Below are 19,481 nucleotides of genomic sequence, written 5' to 3'. Positions count from 1 at the left end.
ATTACACTGTACAATATATAATGTATTGCAATAATCAGCTGCTGTTTCTGATCACATATACAATCCAATACTTACCTTCAAAAAGCATTGTTTGACTGAAGTCACTGCGCATGTCGTTGCGGCACACTGCTTGCACTCTGAACAGGTAGAGAATGTCAGGTGACACGTGGTTGATAATGGCTTTCTGTTGAAGACCAGAGCAAGAGAAAGCATTGACAGTTAGTAATTCCAAGAATGACAAGTTCCCCTATGAAGCTTAATGCCAGCAGCTGAGAAAATTCCTCATCACTCCATGCGATTTCATATTTATATATTCACATCACACCCCGTAAAAACACTTTCCCAAAAACCTCCAAGTCCCTAAATACACTACAAGGTATTAATTTAAAATGGTCATGGATGTCATTAAAAAAGCAATTTACAGAGCTCAATAATGCTCTCCTTCACAAAGAACTGTCGGAAAATATTTATGAGGCTAATAAATGATAGATCCATTGGAATCTATGTATTTTTTTTTTTCACTTGTTTGTCTCTGTGGCTTTTATGCCTATTTTTTTATTGAGCAATAAAACCGATGAAGTGTCGGTGCTACATGCCCAAGCCAAAGGCGCTATCGTAAGTATCCCCCGTAAATAATGAGTATGGCGCACAACCCTCGCTCTCTCAATTTACTCTTCAAGCAGAACAATGAAATGTCCTTTGTTACCGGAGAAAAAGTATTGATGCTTCACTTAAAACCAGCAGGAGTTATCTGTCTCTGTGTTTTATTCAAGCATATAGAAGAACTCTGGAATAACAGAAAAGAATTTAGGTATAAAATGATGAGCTGCTCAAAGTTTGAAATAAGGTGGAATAACAACTGGAGTCACAGCTGTCAACTGTGACTAGACCCTGCTCTGAGGGTACCTGGGCAGGTTCCTAGGCCACCTTCCATGCCTCACACTTCTAAAGCAAAGAGCTCCAGATGGATCAGTAGAGTGAAACAGGGGCACTTTTCTATGTCCCCTGTGCTTGATCATTCATTTAATATATTCCCATGGCATACTTTTCTGGACAAGGCTTGAATCATGGGGGTGCAGTACAGAGATGTATAGTAACGAAGTAGAACTACTTAAGTACTGTACTTAAGTACCGAAATGCGGTATCTGTACTTTCCTAGAGTAGAATTTTTTTCTCCTACTTCTACTTTTACTTCACTACATTTTTTCGATGATTTCGATACTTCTACTCAAGTATTTTTTTTTTGTGCTGCATAGTTACTCGTTACTTTTAAAAAAATTACCACTGCCAGAACAGTAGATGGCAGGTTGCATAAAGCTCAAAAAAATGTGTATAATGTCATTTGTAAATCAGCACATACGAAAATAAAGGCTGTGTATAATAAAAGCTGCTATACCAAATCTTTCCAATAAAAAGAAAATATGAAACAAACAAATAAATGGTGCTACAGCGCTTAAAGTGCATCAAGAAACTACTACCAAACACAGGTTAATCATTTGAATAAATCATTTGAAATAATAAAAACCAATATGATGTTCAAACTTTTGACTTCTTTCTTTAATAACTACATAACACAGTACTTGTACTTCTACTTTCAGTACTTGAGTAGAATTTTTTTCTCAAAACTACTGGTACTTTTTACTTTTAGTACTTAAGTAGCAAATTTTTTGAAAAAACTACTTGCAATACTTAAGTAAAAAAAATGTTGAATACTTTAGTACTTCTACTTAAGTAACTTTTTCTGCGAGCACTTCCACTTCTACTCAAGTCACTTTTTGATCGAGCACTTGTACTTTTACTCAAGTAGAAATTTCGAGTACTTTATACAAGTCTGGTGCTGTAGCAACTGCCAACAGGTTAAATGGTATTAGCATAGAGAGGGTCATATATCAACAGCACACCATGGATCCATAATCTATAATCCAAATGTTTATTGGAAGCAATGCAGCCTGCTTTGTAATATACCTGGACAGCTCTGACATCCAGCACATCCCCATAACTCACAACCTGCTCAGCATTATAGTATATTCACAGACAGGCAAGTAAGGTGTGAGGGGGTAGTTTGCTAAGCATGGGGAGGGTCCCAGTGCAAAATATGTACTAGAGACCATAACCCAGCAGCTTTACTACTGGCTAAATGTGTACCCCCACCTTACATCCTTGATATTGTCACTTTGCTGTCAAACCACACACTTGTTCAAGTGAAGCTAAACCCTCTAATTTAAAGTAGAACTTAAATAAATGGCAAACAGGCAGGATTTTTATTGCAGAAGAGACATAGCAGGATACTGATTTACTAAAACTGGAGAGTGCAAAATTTGGTGCAGCTCTGCAGAGATACCAAACAGCTTCCAGTTTTTAGTGTCACAGCTTAATTGAACATGCTGAAGTTAGAAGCCAATTGAGGGAGCTCTGGGACACTGCAGTGCTAGAATGAAGGTTAATTCTGCTTAAAATGTTTCCCAAAACCGTTACATTCAAGGCATGCCCTGAATTATTACTGACATAGTTGTTGTGCTCTCAACCGAAACGTGAAGTCATTAAATGACTGGTGTCATAACTGATCACATGTGCAGCACTATTGGAACGTCAAATAAAACAGAGGCCAAGATGGCAGCTTCCTTGGCTGTAAAGTATATGAGGGTTTAGTTCCAGATTTTTAGTTATTTTTGGAGTTAGAGAGCTGGTGCCTAGAAGCATAAAAAGAAAATACTGGTTTGCGTACAAAAAGTTAGGGTAAGACTCAATTTTTGTAAATTTGATAACAAATAGGATTGCATTACAAGCTACTTTATAATTTAATGTCAGTATGATCTGCAGCCAGATATGCTTATCTATATCTAACATATTCAAATGTTACTTCTTCAAACCACAACACCACTGCTGGGGGAATATTGTGTGAACTGTTTATAGAAATCTTATATTCTGCTCATGTGATTGTCCTTCGGGTAGGAACTTTCTCTCTAGGAGAACATTTCATAATTTAGTAGACAACAGCAGGGCTATTGGGTAAGGAACTGCAGTTTTGTACCCATATATATCTACACAAGTTATGGGTTGTCTAGTAGTAGTCACATTCAACTGGACTTGTTGGCAAACGTTGAAGACGCTTCATAGTTTATCCAATATACTTCTTCAGTTCTAATGAGTGCCAGGAAGTATTTTTCTAGAAATGGCTTGGATAAGCTATGAAACATCTTCAACACTACAGAAGAAATCCAGTTGAATGTGACTAACTGCTACTAGAAATACCTGGATAAATGAGAACCTTTCACAGACAAGTTATGGCCTGTATCGGATGAAAAAACTAGAGAAGCAGTGCAATCTAAGAACGCTGATGTCTCGTGTAAACTTTGACAACCAGGAGCTTCTCTGGACAAAACTACTACTACTTCTTCAAATCAATGAAAAGGAAAGTCTAGGCCAGCCTACCCAGACCAAAGCATTAGTAACCTGAAAAAGATCATTCTCCTAGCTTCTAAAACCAAATCTTTTTGTTCTTTCTGTATAAATAATTGAACTATATAAAGTTGACCTAAAGTCCAAAATTAGATTTGTCACCTCCCTCCATTTGGCTGCTGACTACCCAAACCAGGTCTAAATATCTCCAGTGACAAGTTACTTGCTCTCTCAGATCCACAGCAGGGGCGGGATCTGGGGGAGTCAACGCCACTGATTGGATGCTTTTCCTTGAGTAGCTAATCAATGCTTCTATCCAACACAGATCCAATACCTTGCCTTGGTTGTAACCTGACTGGAAAGGGCCATTAAATTGACTTTGTTGGCACAACAACAGAACACAATGTCATAAAATTTCTGTACTTTTATTCAAAAAACATTAAAAGAATTATAATGCAAACATGCACAAAGCATTGTTAAAAACTATAATCTGACAACCATTACAAGTGAATCCCATCCTACCACACATTTCAGAGAATAAGGTACAACCCAAAAAGGAACCGTATGTTCTTGATAGAGAGCTATATGATAGGAATTGGTTTGATGGTATATTCCAACATGTTCACTTATACACAATAGCGTTCTCTACATGTTTTGCGCTATGGCGATCTTCCGGAGAGTATCGTTATGTGAGCTAATCAAGAAGCCAGGTATCCTGGCTACCACAGAGGGGGATATTTCGCCCCAGTATGAGGAAGGACACTTGCATATGATGGAGGATTAGACGTTTGGCTGGTTATCCATGAGGTTTTTCCCACTCCGACCACCGCAGGAGGGAGTAATCTTTAATTAGTGCAAGCTTCATAAGTTCCATTCGTTTGTATAAGGTGCACAAACTCTACCTTTCAGTGACAAACAGTGAATTGCCATATATGTTCCTGAAAACACCTAGGACTCTATATATGGACCCGTGCCCTGCCTAAACCTTCTGCTGCTATTCGCACACTATATATAACATATCTATCCTCATATTGGCACCTTGGTTGGAAGATTAAACTTACCTTAAATATCCCCCCACCTCCACCTGGCCTGGGATGTAGACACATGCTGACCCACTGCTGTAACATAATATCAAGTTTTGATGTATGTGGATTATCTACTTTATCCTGCAACAAATATCTCACCATCGACTTCTTGATTATTTCACATAATGATACTCTCCGGAAAAAAAGCCGTAACGCAAAACATGTAGAGACCGCTATCCTGTATAAGTGAACCCACCGCCACCGTTGGAATATACCATCAAACCAATTCCTATCATATAGCTCTCTATCGAGAACATACGGTTCCTTTTTGGGTTGTACCTTATACTCTGAAATGTGTGGTAGGGTGGGATTCACTTGTAATGGTTATCAGATTATAGTTTTTAACAATGCTTTGTGCATGTTTGCATTATTATTCTTTTAATGTTTTTGAATAAAAGTACAGAAATTTTATGACATTGTGTCCCGTGCCAACAAAGTCCATTGAATCGCCCTTTCCAGTCTCTTTTATATGATAGGACGAGGCACAGGTATACTTGAGTGTCCACAGTGTTATCCTGTGGTGTGGAATTTCAGAGGCGAGTCGAAGGAAGAAGAGAGGAGACGTAGCTGGAAGTGGCAGCAGAGGAAGAAGTACATTTTAAGATCATTAAGGCTGTAACCTGTTGGAGAAGACCTTTTCATCTGTGTATCCATTGGGGGTCATAAGGATTTCCTGTAAGGCGTGCTGAGATCCATGTAATGGGGATCATTCAACTCTGGTAAGAGGCCACACTTATTGGTGTTTGGTGGAGGCTTTATCTCTATAATTACCACCTGGTCTGCGGGAATTCCTCTTGGACTCCTTTTTTCTATATGGACTTTCATTACTAAGTGATTTATGGAATTACATATAGCTTGTATGGACTCACCTTTATCTTAAGCTTTTGCTGAGATTACTGTGTCAAGCGCTGTATACCCTGTTTTTATTTTTTTTTTTTACTGTGGTGAGTGGTGACACATACAATTCCCAATATTGGTTGTAACCTGAATTGATCAGGAGGAAGGTGATGCAATTGAGGTTATAGATACATGTCAGCACTTTCTTTTTCATAAGCAGGAGCGAGGAGCAGTGAAGGGGACCTCATGTAAATCAGGTGAACATTCATTAAAAATGTTTATGCTGCTCCAAACGTGGAGTCCGCTAAATTACTGCATTGCTAAATTTAAAATGCTAGTTTAGGAACGCTCATGGTTAAAAAATTTTAGTAGCCTGTATATTGTACTTTTTGTTTTGGGATGTTAACAATTGCCGGCGTCCATAAATGTATCTCCTGCTTACAAGTTCTTAGTAGTCTGCATAATTGGAGGTATGACAGATGGTGAGCCTTTTGCCTACACATTTTTTTTTTTTGCTATAAAAAGGTGTCCAGAACCATCTCATAAAACTGTGTTATACTTTACTTTATCACACCTATCGTGAAAACACATTCTAATTTATAAAATTCACACAATAATGTAAACCTGTTATGAGGGGAAACAGGAGCTGCCAACTGCTGACCTTTGCCCTGTCAATGCTTTTTGACTGGTGGTCATGCTGATGGTCTCGCGTCAACACTTTTGACAGATACAAACCTCTGGCTTTTTTCCAAGTTTGCTGATCTGCATACTTGCTCTGAGCCAGAGAATCTGAAAGTATTGAAATCAGAGGATCACAATTGCCGAGCAACCAGCATTTTCATCAGGAGGTCAGCAATGACAGCTCACGGGTCTCTTTAGTGGCAGGTTGTACAACTTAATGTGTACTTCACTATGGGTAGATTAGGACTATCAGAAATATTTCTTTAATTGAGAAGATGAAACTCTGGTCAAGTTGCTTTTGCTAATTAGTTATTGTACTTCTTGTTCCCCTCTGATGTTCCTGGAGTCTGTCAAATCCTGACAAAGAAGAGGGTTCGGGAACATTGTAACCTTCTGAGACTTTCAGCTAATTCTTCTCCAGCTTTGTGAACCAGAGCACCTCCCTTACGTGACCCAGATAACAAGGTCTAGTGGGGGCAGATAGAATATAAATGGAAATGAAGGGAAGTAATCTTTATCTGCTAGTGTTATTTTATAACTTATGGAGCAGCCCAAAGGATGGCACGCTCTAAAAATAAAAAAAAAAATCTAACAAAGTAGGAAGTCATTAGGAATGGTATTGTGCCAGCTGGCATTTTTCATGTACATACACAATTACAGATTTCATTATGTTACTGGCCTCTCCAGATTAACAGTAAATGAATCGCTCCGAAACCTGCAAGTCTCACTTTGATTCCTTGCAAGGGTAAAGCCGGTGTTGAGAATGCTGAACTGTAGAAATCTTAAAATAGTGTGCAGAAGTGAAATTATATTTGCATTTGAAAGCAATTCTGCTATGTCATGTTTTTTTCTCTAACTGGTCAAAGCTTTATTAAAAAGAGAAACTATTGTGTGCATTTTTTTTTCAGTAAGCAAATAGCTCTGTGTGGTTATTGTACAACCTACCTGAAAGTTATGTTTGAGATCATCCTCCCGTTTTTGTACTTGCTGGCCTAGATTTTTACAACCAGATTTAATGGCTCTAAAGTGAAGGTGCATTGTGTTTAAATGTATCATTTTAGGTATTTAGGTTTTAAAATGAGGTGTATATATACGATTTTTTTCTTGTTATTTACTACTTACAGCCACAAGGTAGTAGGCTACAAGTAGGAGCAGAAGCCCTATAATGGCCAGTTTAAAACTGTACTGTAAAAGAGAGCTAAAGGGCAGGGATAGGAGATTATACAGAATATAGTTTGTCAAGGAAGAGGGACACACGTCTTCTTGGGGTGTACAGTCATCTTTCAGGTCCTGGGGTTATCAGGAGGAAAACAGCAAGTGGTCTAAGCTTCATTTCCTGACCCTACGACGTCACATCCGGGTATTGGTGGAACGCACGCTGACCGCCGCTACATCACCGGTTATTGTGAAGCCCTAAAAACGTTCCTGTCGGCAGGCAGATCTAGCGGCTTTCACACAGTATATATCGAGCCTTCTTATCTGTGCTTGGATAGCACCACCAAATGTAAGGATCCATTTTTAACTTGTTTTTTTCATACTTGAATAAAACGGTATTATACTATCTCTGGCTTCCTGTCTCTTATACTTCCAAACTGAGACACCGGTCTATAGATCCCCCTTTTGGAGATACTGAACCAGGAATTCTGTATACTGGAGGAATTAAGTGAAGCATTAACTCCCTGAAGCCCTAAGGGATTTCCAAGTATAAGATCTAGATACACCAATTGAGGAAGCAGAAGGAGTGGCCATACCTCTATATACCAAAACTGTGTGACCCCACCTACCTCTAATGAGCATTTAATATGGTCACCTAGCTCACAAAGGATCATGCGCTGGAAACACCCGGATATTCTATATCCCCACTTGGATATTATGTTTATCTATTTCAGATATTTCACTATATGGACTGAAATGTCACTTGAGTGACCCCTTGCATGCTAGAAAGTCACTTTAATATTGATCAACTGCACTAGCCACCTATAGGCACCAGCATATGATCACAAGTTACTCTGGCATTGTGTATTTTGCACTAATACTTTCAACCAGTGCATTTTTTTTGTATCATAATTTTACTCCACTTGAATTTTGCACTTTGCACTTTATATTGCTTATTTGCCATGCAATAACCTGTTTAAGCACTGGTACTGCACAGTCACTTCACTATACCGTTTTATCATTGCACATATTTTGCTATGTCTATTGTGATTATATTTTAATGGTTTTATTGAGACCAGATTTATCGCACAAGGCTGTATTTTATTAGCAATTTATTGAATATATTGTGCTTATCACACCATTATTTGACACACATTGGTTTTAGTTATTCAATAGTCAACATTTATCAGCGCCCTTACACTCTTCACATTTACTTTTAATTCAGTTCTAAATAAATAAAAAAAAAAAAAATAAACACAAAACTTGTGACTGGCACATAAAAAAAAAAAAAAACATTCACAGTTTTTCCAACAGCCCTAATTAGTGACTATTTTAAACCTGGACCCTTACCAGTTCTTTATCGCTGTCCTTTGTATACGTTTTCTCCTTCGCCTCCTCATTCTTGGTCCAGCTGTAGGACACCATGTAATTCATGATGGGTGGGTGGTAGATAATGTCAGGCTGGTTCCAGGTCACCAACAAAGCTGTCTTATTTACCGGTTGCACTTTCATGTTGACAGGTGGGGTGCTGCAGACTGGAACACAAAACACAAGAAGCTTTGTTAATTAGAGAAACATCCAGCTAATTTGTGCAAATGTATCAAATGCTGTTTCAATTAAAATCACTCACAGATCCCTCGGCAAGTTATACCTAAGGATCGATCCATTAAAATTCTGCAGTTTTCTTTGCTAATGGAAGAAAAAAAAGGTCAACACAGACGCTGGGGGAAAGCTTGAGCGGGGCAGGTTCTACGCATGGTTTATTTCTTCCTCAAAGTGTGCGTGGTTTTCTGATGTTCAGAATATACAGCTGGTAACTTTTTCATAATCTGCTAAGTATAACAATTACCATATTTGCATAGTTTTCATAAACATCAGAAACTGCCCATTATTTAGTCTGCTTTAGTTAGATAAATGCTCACCGCTAAGCCAAATATTGGATTATAAACTGAATAGAAGATTCTTTACAATATAGCTCCACCTTCAAAGGTTCTACGGGTAGGATGGTTGATTGGCAGTGGTCCTCAGAGGTCCTCAAGTGTAAATGTTTTGTATGTATATAGCTGCTACAATTTAGCATCTTCAGTTTATCCTTCAGCATCCAGTGAGACCATGAAAGCAGGCATGAATTTGTAGAAAAGCAACTAGATTCTAGGGGGATGGCAAACTATTCCTCGTTACATTATTTTTTTTCATGTCATGCTTTAGGTGAGAATATAGCTACACATTTAACTGCATTGAGGCTCGGTTCACACTGGGGCGGCACGACTCTGTACTACTTTGGGGGCGACTTGTGCATTCCCAAGCACCACGACTTCAGAGCGACTTGCATGGACTCCACATAATGGAAATCTATGCAAGTCGCTCCGAGGTCACCCCGAAGTAGTACAGGACCCTTTTTCTAAGTCGGAGCGACTTGTGTCCCTCCTATTAGAACGGGTCCTGTAGCAGTCAAGTCGCCTGACAAGTCGCGCTAGTGTGAATCGAGTCTTAGACAAACCATATTTGTATTACTTGGGGTCTATGTAATTGTGCGATCACAGATTTTAGGGCTGTGAGCCTGTCATAATAGAGTTGGCTTCTGGGGCACCTAACTAAAATCTAGACCCCAAATCAGTTATTGTTTTCCGAGCTAGAGAAAGCTTTGGAATCTCGACTGCAGATGGAAACAGACAGCAATAAAACTCTGACCAATATTACCCTTCCAAGCTCTGTAACAAAGAGAAAAAAAAAAAAAAGTTTAGGCTGGAGTTGGGCATTTACACCTTTCTGCCCAGCCCCAATGTGCCTTTACATGGGTCTATATGCCCCAAGGTGGGATCAACTCTCCGATAGTATGACCACTCTGATTCAATGTCACAGTTGTTACATGATTGGGAGACTGTTCTGCCAGCTACCAGGTGTAACGAGAGAGACTGAGCCTTCTATGACAGCTCAGTCATGTGCTAGGGAAACCTTGGCCATTCATGGATGGATGTGTGGTAAAGCCCACCCTATTTGCCGCCACACGTCACGTGGGCGACAAGAGGTTAAATGCAACAAAAAAGTGTTAGACATAATATTTCATATTTGCCAACTTAAGGCAGCAGGTAGTGAGTATGAAGCAACAAAGCCACTTAAATCGTCTGTGAATAGCCTGTGTTGTGACCGGTATAACAGGATGTGAGATTACAAAGAGAATGCCTGTCTGGTTAGGTTTAACTTGCAGGAACTGTTTACAAATTATTATACAGGATTTATATAGCACCAACAGTTTGCGCAGCTCTTGCAGAACTAGTACTGGGCTTTCTTACAAATGCAGAGCTAGTGTTGGGCTTTCTTACTAGAGAGCTCAGTACACACTGCATCATGGAAGCACCTAATATGAACTATGTTTGAGTATTATAATAATTTTACAGAATTTATTAAAAATTGTAAAGAATATTTGTAATCTATAGCAGAAAATTACATGCAATTGACCACAAACCGTTATTGTTTCTAAGGCAAAAAGGTCTACTGAATTTTAATGAATGCGTGGCTGGACTATTGATCGCTTTTTTTTTTTTTTTGGTTATGTTTAATTTGCCTGGGGTTACAGCAAATGTTTAAACTTTTTGAGGGCCCTATGAAAGAATTGGGAGCACCTAATCTAGCCTACCAACCTTGTTCTGACATGCTGAACTAGAGTGAAATTTTATACATTTGTCCATGACAAACAATGATAAAAACAAGGAACAGTGAGTACAAAGTGAAAGTTGCATCAAAATTTACTTAAAGTAAATTTTATGATAAAAACAATTCACAAATTCCACTTGCAGAAAATATGCCACCGTTTTGGCTTTTGTGCGCCTTTAACTTTTTAATTGAGCTCCTTGTGTCTTCAGATTTTATTATTCGTATACATCAATTGTAAATGACAAAGTGACGGATGTGGAAAGCAGCACATCTCTCAATCTGATCCTGACCACAGGAAAGAAGGAATGAATGAAACTTTGGGACGTTCTTTTGGCCCTGCAGCAAACCCTTTTTTATGCTCCGATGCTCGCTGACAGTTGGAAATGAGATTGTGGCTCATGCATTAAAACCATCACTTTCACAAATGATCCGCTTCTGCAAACATGTGTCAGGCCATTCTCCATGTGTCAGAATATGTCCCTGACCTATCGTGCCTCCATCACTCACATATGATCACTCTTTTTTTTTTTTTTTTTAGTTAAAGGGGATCAATGATCAAGAAATAAAAAAATAAAGAACAGACAGAGTTGCTTTAGATACACGAGTAGGAACAAAAGAGCTACTATCTGTTTTACCAACTGCAACCATTCCATTTGAAATATAAGCTCCAACGAGCAGGACCCTCTGATTACTCTTATATAGTAAATGTACTATCTCCCTCCAATTTGTAAAGAGCTGCAAAAACTGCTGATGTTATAAATCCTGAATCCTAATAATAATAGTAATTCTGATTGGTGAGCAAAAGACATTTTCTTGTAACATTTGACTTGTCACTTTCCATGCACAGGCCTCTAAGTTAGGAATCTTAATTGCTATAGGCAGCTCGAACATTTTTCTTTCTAGTTTTTATAACTCTGCCCTATTGTTCACTAAAATGCAATCTGCTCTATCTGTATTATACAAAATAAATCAAGTCTTTTCCTCTTCCCTATAAAGCCGCAGACGCTGCATTGAAATATTCCATAGGGTTTCTATGCAGGGAAGCAGAACAGAGATATTGCTGTGCTCTTCACTATCGGACTCTCTTCTCTCCGCCAAGGGAAATCCAATGTTTATGACGGAATATTATCTCCCCCTTTCTCTTGAGACGCTCGTCTATCACGGAAGAACATCTCCGAGAGAAAATACACAGGATTCATCCAGAAAGACGGTGCCTGAGTACTTCACACTTCCTCGAGGTCACCACCTAATCATATTTGAAATTCAACGCAAGAAATACCACTGATCAAATCAAGTGCAAAACGATGCATTATTAAAATATATTGACATTCTGGGTCATTATGGAATGCTGCAACTGATTCATAATATATGAGCATAATGCACGCTATTATTTATCTAATGAATAAACCGCTCTGGCCTGTTTTGTGCTGAATGAAGACATATAATGCTTAGAGGAAAAACATCACTAGGAGCCAGTGCATACTTTTCAAGACCATATCTCCTAATGAATTGCAGGAAAACAAATCTCACCCCTGTGGGTTTCAAGAACCTATTTAAATATTTAGGGTTCAGATTTTTAAGTCAAGGCAGGTTTAAGTATATTTACAGCCAAAACTCCTGAAAAATCTCTGGAAAGTAAGGGATATCTGCTCAGACAGTTGTCATCAGAACAAGTGACCCCATTGGACGAGTGACCCTCTAGTCCTGGTTCTGGAGATATGGTAACTCAAATTTTGGAATTCCCATCAGTTTTAGTCTCAGTGACAGTAGCCACCATAACAAGTAGAGAGGGTGAATCTTCCTACTGTGAACAAAGACAGCAACAAAAACCTGTCTTAACTTCTCAACACTTATCAAAAACTTAAAAAAGGCTCTAAATTCACTTTAAGGCTGGATTTAAAAGTGTACCCCAATGTATATTAGCAGCACACATGCAATGTAAGCCATCTGTGCTTTAAGGTGTCTGCTTTATAAAAAAAAAAAAGTGCCGATGTGTTACAATATCAGCTGTATTATGCACACATTACTCAGATCTGATCTACCCACTTCCGTCTCCCTACTGGCCAATCAGCATAGTGGTTAACAGGATGGCATCTGGGGCAGGAAGGGAACAATCCAGAATAGGACACTCTAGGTCTCAATTCGCAAAATAGGGGCCACTGGATTCTGGGGCTCCTGAAGGGCTCTGGAAATATGTTAGTAAGAGAATAAACAGGGTGTCTGCATTATGAACTACAAAATAATCTAGTGATACAAATTTAACCAATTTTTTCCGGTGGTAAACTGTCAGAGAAATACATTGGAGTCAACTAAGAAAGAGTTTAAATAATTTAATTTCCCATCCCATTTTATAAATATATATATTCCTGGGGACCATTTTTCAGCTTGTGGCCACATCCAGGGAAGATGGGCGCACTTCCATGGACTTTAAACTTCTTAATACCATTTGCAACGGTAGTCGAAGAGCATCAAGCATGAATAAATGGTATTATGGCCTTTACCTTAGACATTTTCTTTCTGATCTTCTCAGACAACTCTGTTCTTTTGCCTTCTCTGCTCTATGCTCATTGTGGTACACATGATCATACCAAAGAGTAAAGTGACTACTTTTCCCCCATTTAAATAGGCTGGTTGACTGATTTAAATGGATAAAAATACGTATGATTTTATAACATTACCAAAGCTAATATTTTTTAAGAACAACAAACGTTATACTTACCTGTTCTGCGCAATGGTATTGAACAGAGCGACCCTTAACCTCCTCCTCTTCTGTGTATGCCCCCATAGCAAGCGCCTTGCTATGAAAGCAAACGCTACACTCACTCCTGAGCCGGGCTGTGTGCGTCTTTAGACACACATAGCAAGGCTCAGCCTCACCCTCTTCTTACTGGATTTGATTGACAGCAGCAGGAGCCAACAGCTGCTGCCTCCATGTCCAGTTAGGAGATAGCCGTTGATCTTGGGCACAGCGCTGGATGGATCAATATCCTCAGGTAAATATTTGGAGGGAGGGAAGGGAGGAGGGGAGGATGGGAGGAGGGGAGGATGGGTGGGTGAGAGGGTGGGAGGGTGAGAGGGTGGGAGGGTGAGAGGGTGAGAGGGTGAGAGGGTGGGAGGGTGGGAGGGTGAGAGGGTGAGAGGGTGAGAGGGTGAGAGGGTGAGAGGGTGAGAGGGTGAGAGGGTGAGAGGGTGAGAGGGTGAGAGGGTGAGAGGGTGGGAGGGTGGGAGGGTGAGAGGGTGGGAGGGAGCAACATTTGAAAGGTTTTTTACCTTAATACCGAGAATGCATTAAGGTAAAAACCTTTAGCCAGAAAAACTGTTTAAAATATCACCACAATCCAATTACTGTCATCTTTTGCAGGGGTACAAACAAATATGTCCAGGCCATTTTAGAATATCTTGGTAGAACAAGCAATATTTTATGCCTTGACACTTTTTTTTTTAAACTCACTCTGACATGCCAAAGGCATGCAAGTATACGTGTGACAATTGTTTTTAATTTCACTAATTTCAGGAGGAAAAAAGCAATGTTTCAATGTGCTGTAAGGGTACCACGGCTTTGTATATATAGGAGGGGTCTACAAAACGTTTCCGCACTTTTGTAATATTTAATAGAGTTTTAAAAAAAAAAAGCGGAAACATTTCGAAGAACACACACACACACAGATATATATATATATATATACATATACACACACACATATATACATACACACACACATATATACATACACACACACACTGTATATAAAACAAGAGTCCTATTTGCTCAAAGATATACAAACTATTTCCTGGAAGTGCCGATCTCACTACACAACCGTATTACTCAAAATAATACTGTGGTTTTGTAATGCAGCCATGTACCCTATTCATTCCCATGAAGTACAAATTATATTGAAAGGTCCACTTTAAACTATTGGTCTCTGAAACAGAATGCATGGTGAGTCACGGATCACAACCTCAGAAAGAATTATTCCTGAAAGGAAGGGGCATTTATCAACACACGACAGTCATGTTCTGGAAAAGTCATACTCCGAAATGAGTAAATTAATCAGCTGGGAAAAACTAAAAAGCAAGCAAAGTTAAATCATCTCAATTAGTAGATCTGTATTTGGGCCATTGTTACAATACCAGGGGACACAGCTACTGTGGGCAAACATTTCTACTGATAAGTATATTGCAAAAGCATCCCTGGGGCAAGCTGGGGGCTCATTCACACGGGCATGTGTATTTTCTGCACAGAACATGGGTTCTTGCTGGCAGAACTAGCAGAAGATTCTGCGTAAAATACACACCTAAGGTATCACATTTAGACGCGTACACGTACATTTTTTCCAATAACTGCGCACGCGTAAAATTGTCAGATATGTACGGCCTTTTTTTTATGCCATTAAAGGATACGTTCACTTTAAAAAAAAAAAAGAATAAGAATAATAATAAATGCACATCTTTTTGCAGGTAAAAAAAAAAATTGCATTTATTTAAATTTTTTTTCTTTACTTGTAGCCTGCAGGTGCCATGCAGGACTCCTGCAGACTTTTCGTGGGTATCTGTCTCCTCGTACCTTGTACGGCCTGGCAGATGCACACTGAGAGGAAGAGAAAATTAACTACCAGAGTGCTCAACAGTGCCATGGTAGTTCATTGAGAACTACAAGCCAATAGCCGCAAAGGCTGTTGGGACTTGTAGTTTTCCAATTCACAGAACACTGTGAATGGATGACATGTCGGGTGGGTGGAGTTTTCTTTATATCGTGGCAGCGATTTACATCCCCCAGCTCACTGTTAAAACAGGGACTTATAAAGAGGCGGAGGGGTGCAACAGCTGGTGCAACTGTAACATGTTACGTGCTACACCCCAAATATGTTATAAGAGGTGAACTTATCAACCTTGCTTTGTGCACTGGTGGGCAGTCATGTTGGAACAGGAAGGGCCATCCCCAAACTATTCCCACAAAGTTGGGAGCATAAAATTGTCCAAAATGTCTTGGTATGCTGATGCCTTAGGAGTTCCCATCACTAGAATTAAGAGGCCAAGACCAACCCTAAAAAACAACCCCACACCATAATCCCCCATCCACCAAATGATTTAGACAAGTGTATAAAGCAAGGTCCACAAAAACATGAATGAGCGAGTTTGGGGTGGAGGAACTTCACTGGCCTGCACACAGTCCTGATCTCAACCCGATAGAACACCTTTGGGATGAATTTGAGCGCAGACTGTGAGCCAGGTCTTCTCTCCAACATCAGTGCCTGACCTTCCAAATGCACTTCTGGAAGAATGGTCAAACATTCCCATAGACACACTCCTAAACCTTGTGGACAGCCTTCCCAGAAGAGTTGAAGCTGTTATAGCTGCAAACGGTGGGCCAACTCAATATTGAACCCTACGGACTAAGACTGGGATGCCATTAAAGTTCATGTGCCCCAATACTTTTGACAACATTGTGTACACTGTATATTCTTTTTATTTTTTGTACATATGCTGTGTGAATGGGAACACATAACAAACATAGTGGGGTTTTCTCAAATAAAATAAAACTGGAAAAGTTGAAATATGCTTTAAACAGGATCATTTCCACCACCGCACAGATAATACGCCATGCTGAAATCAGTAGCCACAGTCCCAATCGCCTATTCTGATGTGACAGCATGTAACATTTGCGCATTTTAGCATACTAAGTGGACATCTTTAAATCACAAGCGTGGCTTTTATATATGGTTCATGCACGATGGGCATGGAGCATTAACAAAACATGTCAACAGCTCCCCGGCTCGAGTCATGCTGCTCTGCAAAGCCGCGCTGCGTTCTCAGACAGAATCCGCTGAATTATATAAATGCTGCTGACATGGAGATCACAATTATAAACGTTGCTATGAAGACATGTTTACACTGCTCTGGTGTTCAGGATTTGTTTTGTGGTAAGATGTATTTTTTACAGAATGTCTGCTTTGAGCTATGAAATGCTACAGAGCCGCTTTTCCAACAAGGGGAGCTGGAAGACTTCGCTATTACACACTACTATACACAATCACAATTCCCATCTTCTTAGGACTATTTCACCTGCGAGGGTCGCGTTTACCTGCACAGGGATGTACATGTTCCATACTTTCCCATGCAGGCAGTCCCTTACATGTCAACTGGGACACAGCCGCTGCTCCCAATAGGACATCTGTCTGGGGGGGGGGGGGGGGCACGAATGCCTAACTGGCCTTACTCCTTCTGGGGAAAAGAAGGTTCAAAAATGGTTGGTTGGTTCTGTGGGTAAAAGCCTCACACTTAACATATTATATTTACCTCCTCTGTGCAGTTGATCTCTCTCTTCTTGGGTCCCTCTTTCCTGCTCCTAGCCCCTCCCTCCTATTGAGTGCCCCCACCGCAAGCAGCTTGCTATGGGGGCACCCGAGCCGAGCTGTAGATCCGCGTGTCCATTCAGACACAGAGCTGCGGTCTGGTCCCGCCCCCTCTCCTGACTGACAGCCGCGGGAGCCAATGGCGCCGCGGCTCTATCTCAGCCAATCAGGAGTCCCACACCCGAGGGACTCGTAGACATTGCTGCACAGAAGGGGGGGCTCAAGTATTAGGAGGTGCTGGAGGACGACTGCAACACACCGAAGGCTTTTTATCTTAATTCATAGAATGCATTAAGATAACAAACCTTCCTGACTTTACAACTTCTTTAAAGATCTAAACCCCATCACTGAAATCCCATAGAAGCTTTAACATGCTCATGTCATTTCAAAGGTTGTTTCCAATTTTTATTTTTGTAATTATTTTGTTGAAGGCCCAGCTCACCTTTACAAAAAAAAAAAATAAATAAATAATAATAATAATAAAATATATATATATATATATATATAATATAATATATATACACATACATATACACACTTATCTTATATATTTGCACATCTTTTTGCAGAAGAGATTATTTTCCTGCAGGAGCCTCGAAAGCATTGCACACGCGATCAGTCGATCACGGGTAGGGATAGAACGATTTATTTTATCAGGCCGATAACAGGTGCCAATATTCTGTACATTTATAGTTTTGAGAAATCAACACAATTTCTACACAAATCTGGCATCAACTGAACATGTTTATTCAAATTTTAACCTGCCACCCATATTCAGTATGACACTTGCCACCTATATGGAGCATGTCACTTGCCGCTGTCACCTGCCACCCATATGGAGCATGTCACTTGCCACTGTCACCTGCCACCCATATGGAGCATGTCACTTGCCACCCATATGGAGCATGTCACTTGCCGCTGTCAATTGCCACCCATATGGAGCATGTCACTTGCCGCTGTCACCTGCCACCCATATGGAGCATGTCACTTGCCACTGTCACCCATATGCAGCGTGTCACTTGCCACTGTCACCCATATGCAGCGTGTCACTTGCCACTGTAACCTGCCACCCATATGCAGCGTGTCACTTGCCACTGTCACCTGCCACCCATATGCAGTGTGTCACTTGCCACTGTCACCCATATGCAGTGTGTCACTTGCCACTGTCACCTAGATGCAGCATATCACTTGCCACTATCACCTGCCACCCATATGCAGCATGTCACTTGCCACTGTCACCTGCCACCCATATGCAGTGTCACTTGCCACTGTCACCTGCCACGCATATGCAGTGTGTCACTTGCCACTGTCACCTGCCACCCATATGCAGCGCGTCACTTGCCATCCATATGCAGCGTGTTACTTGCCACTCATATGCAGCGTGTCACTTGCCACTGTCACCTGTCACCCATGTGCAGTGTATCACTTGCCACTGCCACCTGCCACCTATATGCAGCGTGTAACTTGCCACCCATATGTAGCGTGTCACTTGCCACTGTCACCTGCCACCCATATGCAGCGTGTCATTTGCCACTGTAACCTGCCATCCATATGCAGCATATCATTTGCCACTGTCACCTGCCACCCATAAGAAGCTTGTCACTACTTACACTACTTCTGGCAGCCTCTCCCCAGCAGCGTCCAAGCTGGTAAACCTCCACATGTGGGCGGGCAATGAGAGATAACACAACTATCTCTCTGCTCACTCGCAGCTGCTGCTCTGTCAAGAGCAGCCTTCGCAGCCCTGTTGTAGGGGTGGAACAGCGGTGATGCGAGGTGGGCAGTGAGAGATGATATAGTCTCTCTGCTGCCTGCCACACCACTGACAGAGCAGCCTTCCTGGCCCAGGGGTTGGGGACCCCGGCTTTAAATGGTATCCAGAGGAGCAGTTTAGCAGAGACTGCAGCAAGCGCCTCGCGGGGACAGGGGGAGGTCTGACCAATATCGGTAAATTTCTGACCGATATTTGCTGCTCTGATAATTGGTCGGCCCTAATCACGGATACAATATTGGCTCCTGCAGACATGTCCTCTGGCTTTCAGCATGTACCTCTGTACGGGCTTTTTGTTTGAAAACCAGGACAGGTGTCAGACATTGAGCACTGTGGGCGGATCCCAACCATACTGTCCCGATCTTTCCCCAGCTTAAACTGGCTCTGTGACATCAGCAGACTTTAGCCTGCTGTCTGCTGAAAACAGGTCACAAGAGTGCAGAACCAACTGCACGCCTGTAATTCACAGGAGAAGTACATCAACACAAGCTTGGGCTGTACTTCTTTAATATTTAGGCCTCCTGCAGATTGTACCATGTATAAGCA

At 40.7% G+C, this 19,481-nt stretch overlaps 1 protein-coding gene across 2 annotated transcripts in view; it reads right to left on the bottom strand.

Annotated features, from left to right (window-relative positions):
- The window catches only part of PTPRG (protein tyrosine phosphatase receptor type G), a 776,809-nt gene that overhangs the window by 221,938 nt on the left and 535,390 nt on the right, over positions 1-19,481 (bottom strand). For both annotated transcript variants that reach the window (XM_082265202.1, XM_082265201.1), the window contains exons 9-10: positions 8,508-8,692; positions 76-184 (exon numbers count right to left, since the gene is read on the bottom strand). In XM_082265202.1, coding sequence (XP_082121328.1) covers positions 76-184; positions 8,508-8,692 — 294 coding nt within the window. The remainder of the gene's footprint in view (positions 1-75; positions 185-8,507; positions 8,693-19,481) is intronic.

Source organism: Pelophylax lessonae (genome assembly GCF_965119305.1).
Source record: "Pelophylax lessonae genome assembly, chromosome: 8".
Lineage (NCBI taxonomy): Eukaryota > Metazoa > Chordata > Amphibia > Anura > Ranidae > Pelophylax > Pelophylax lessonae.
The sequence above is the reverse complement of the archived record's forward strand: the minus strand, read 5'-3'. Positions and strand labels throughout refer to the sequence as shown.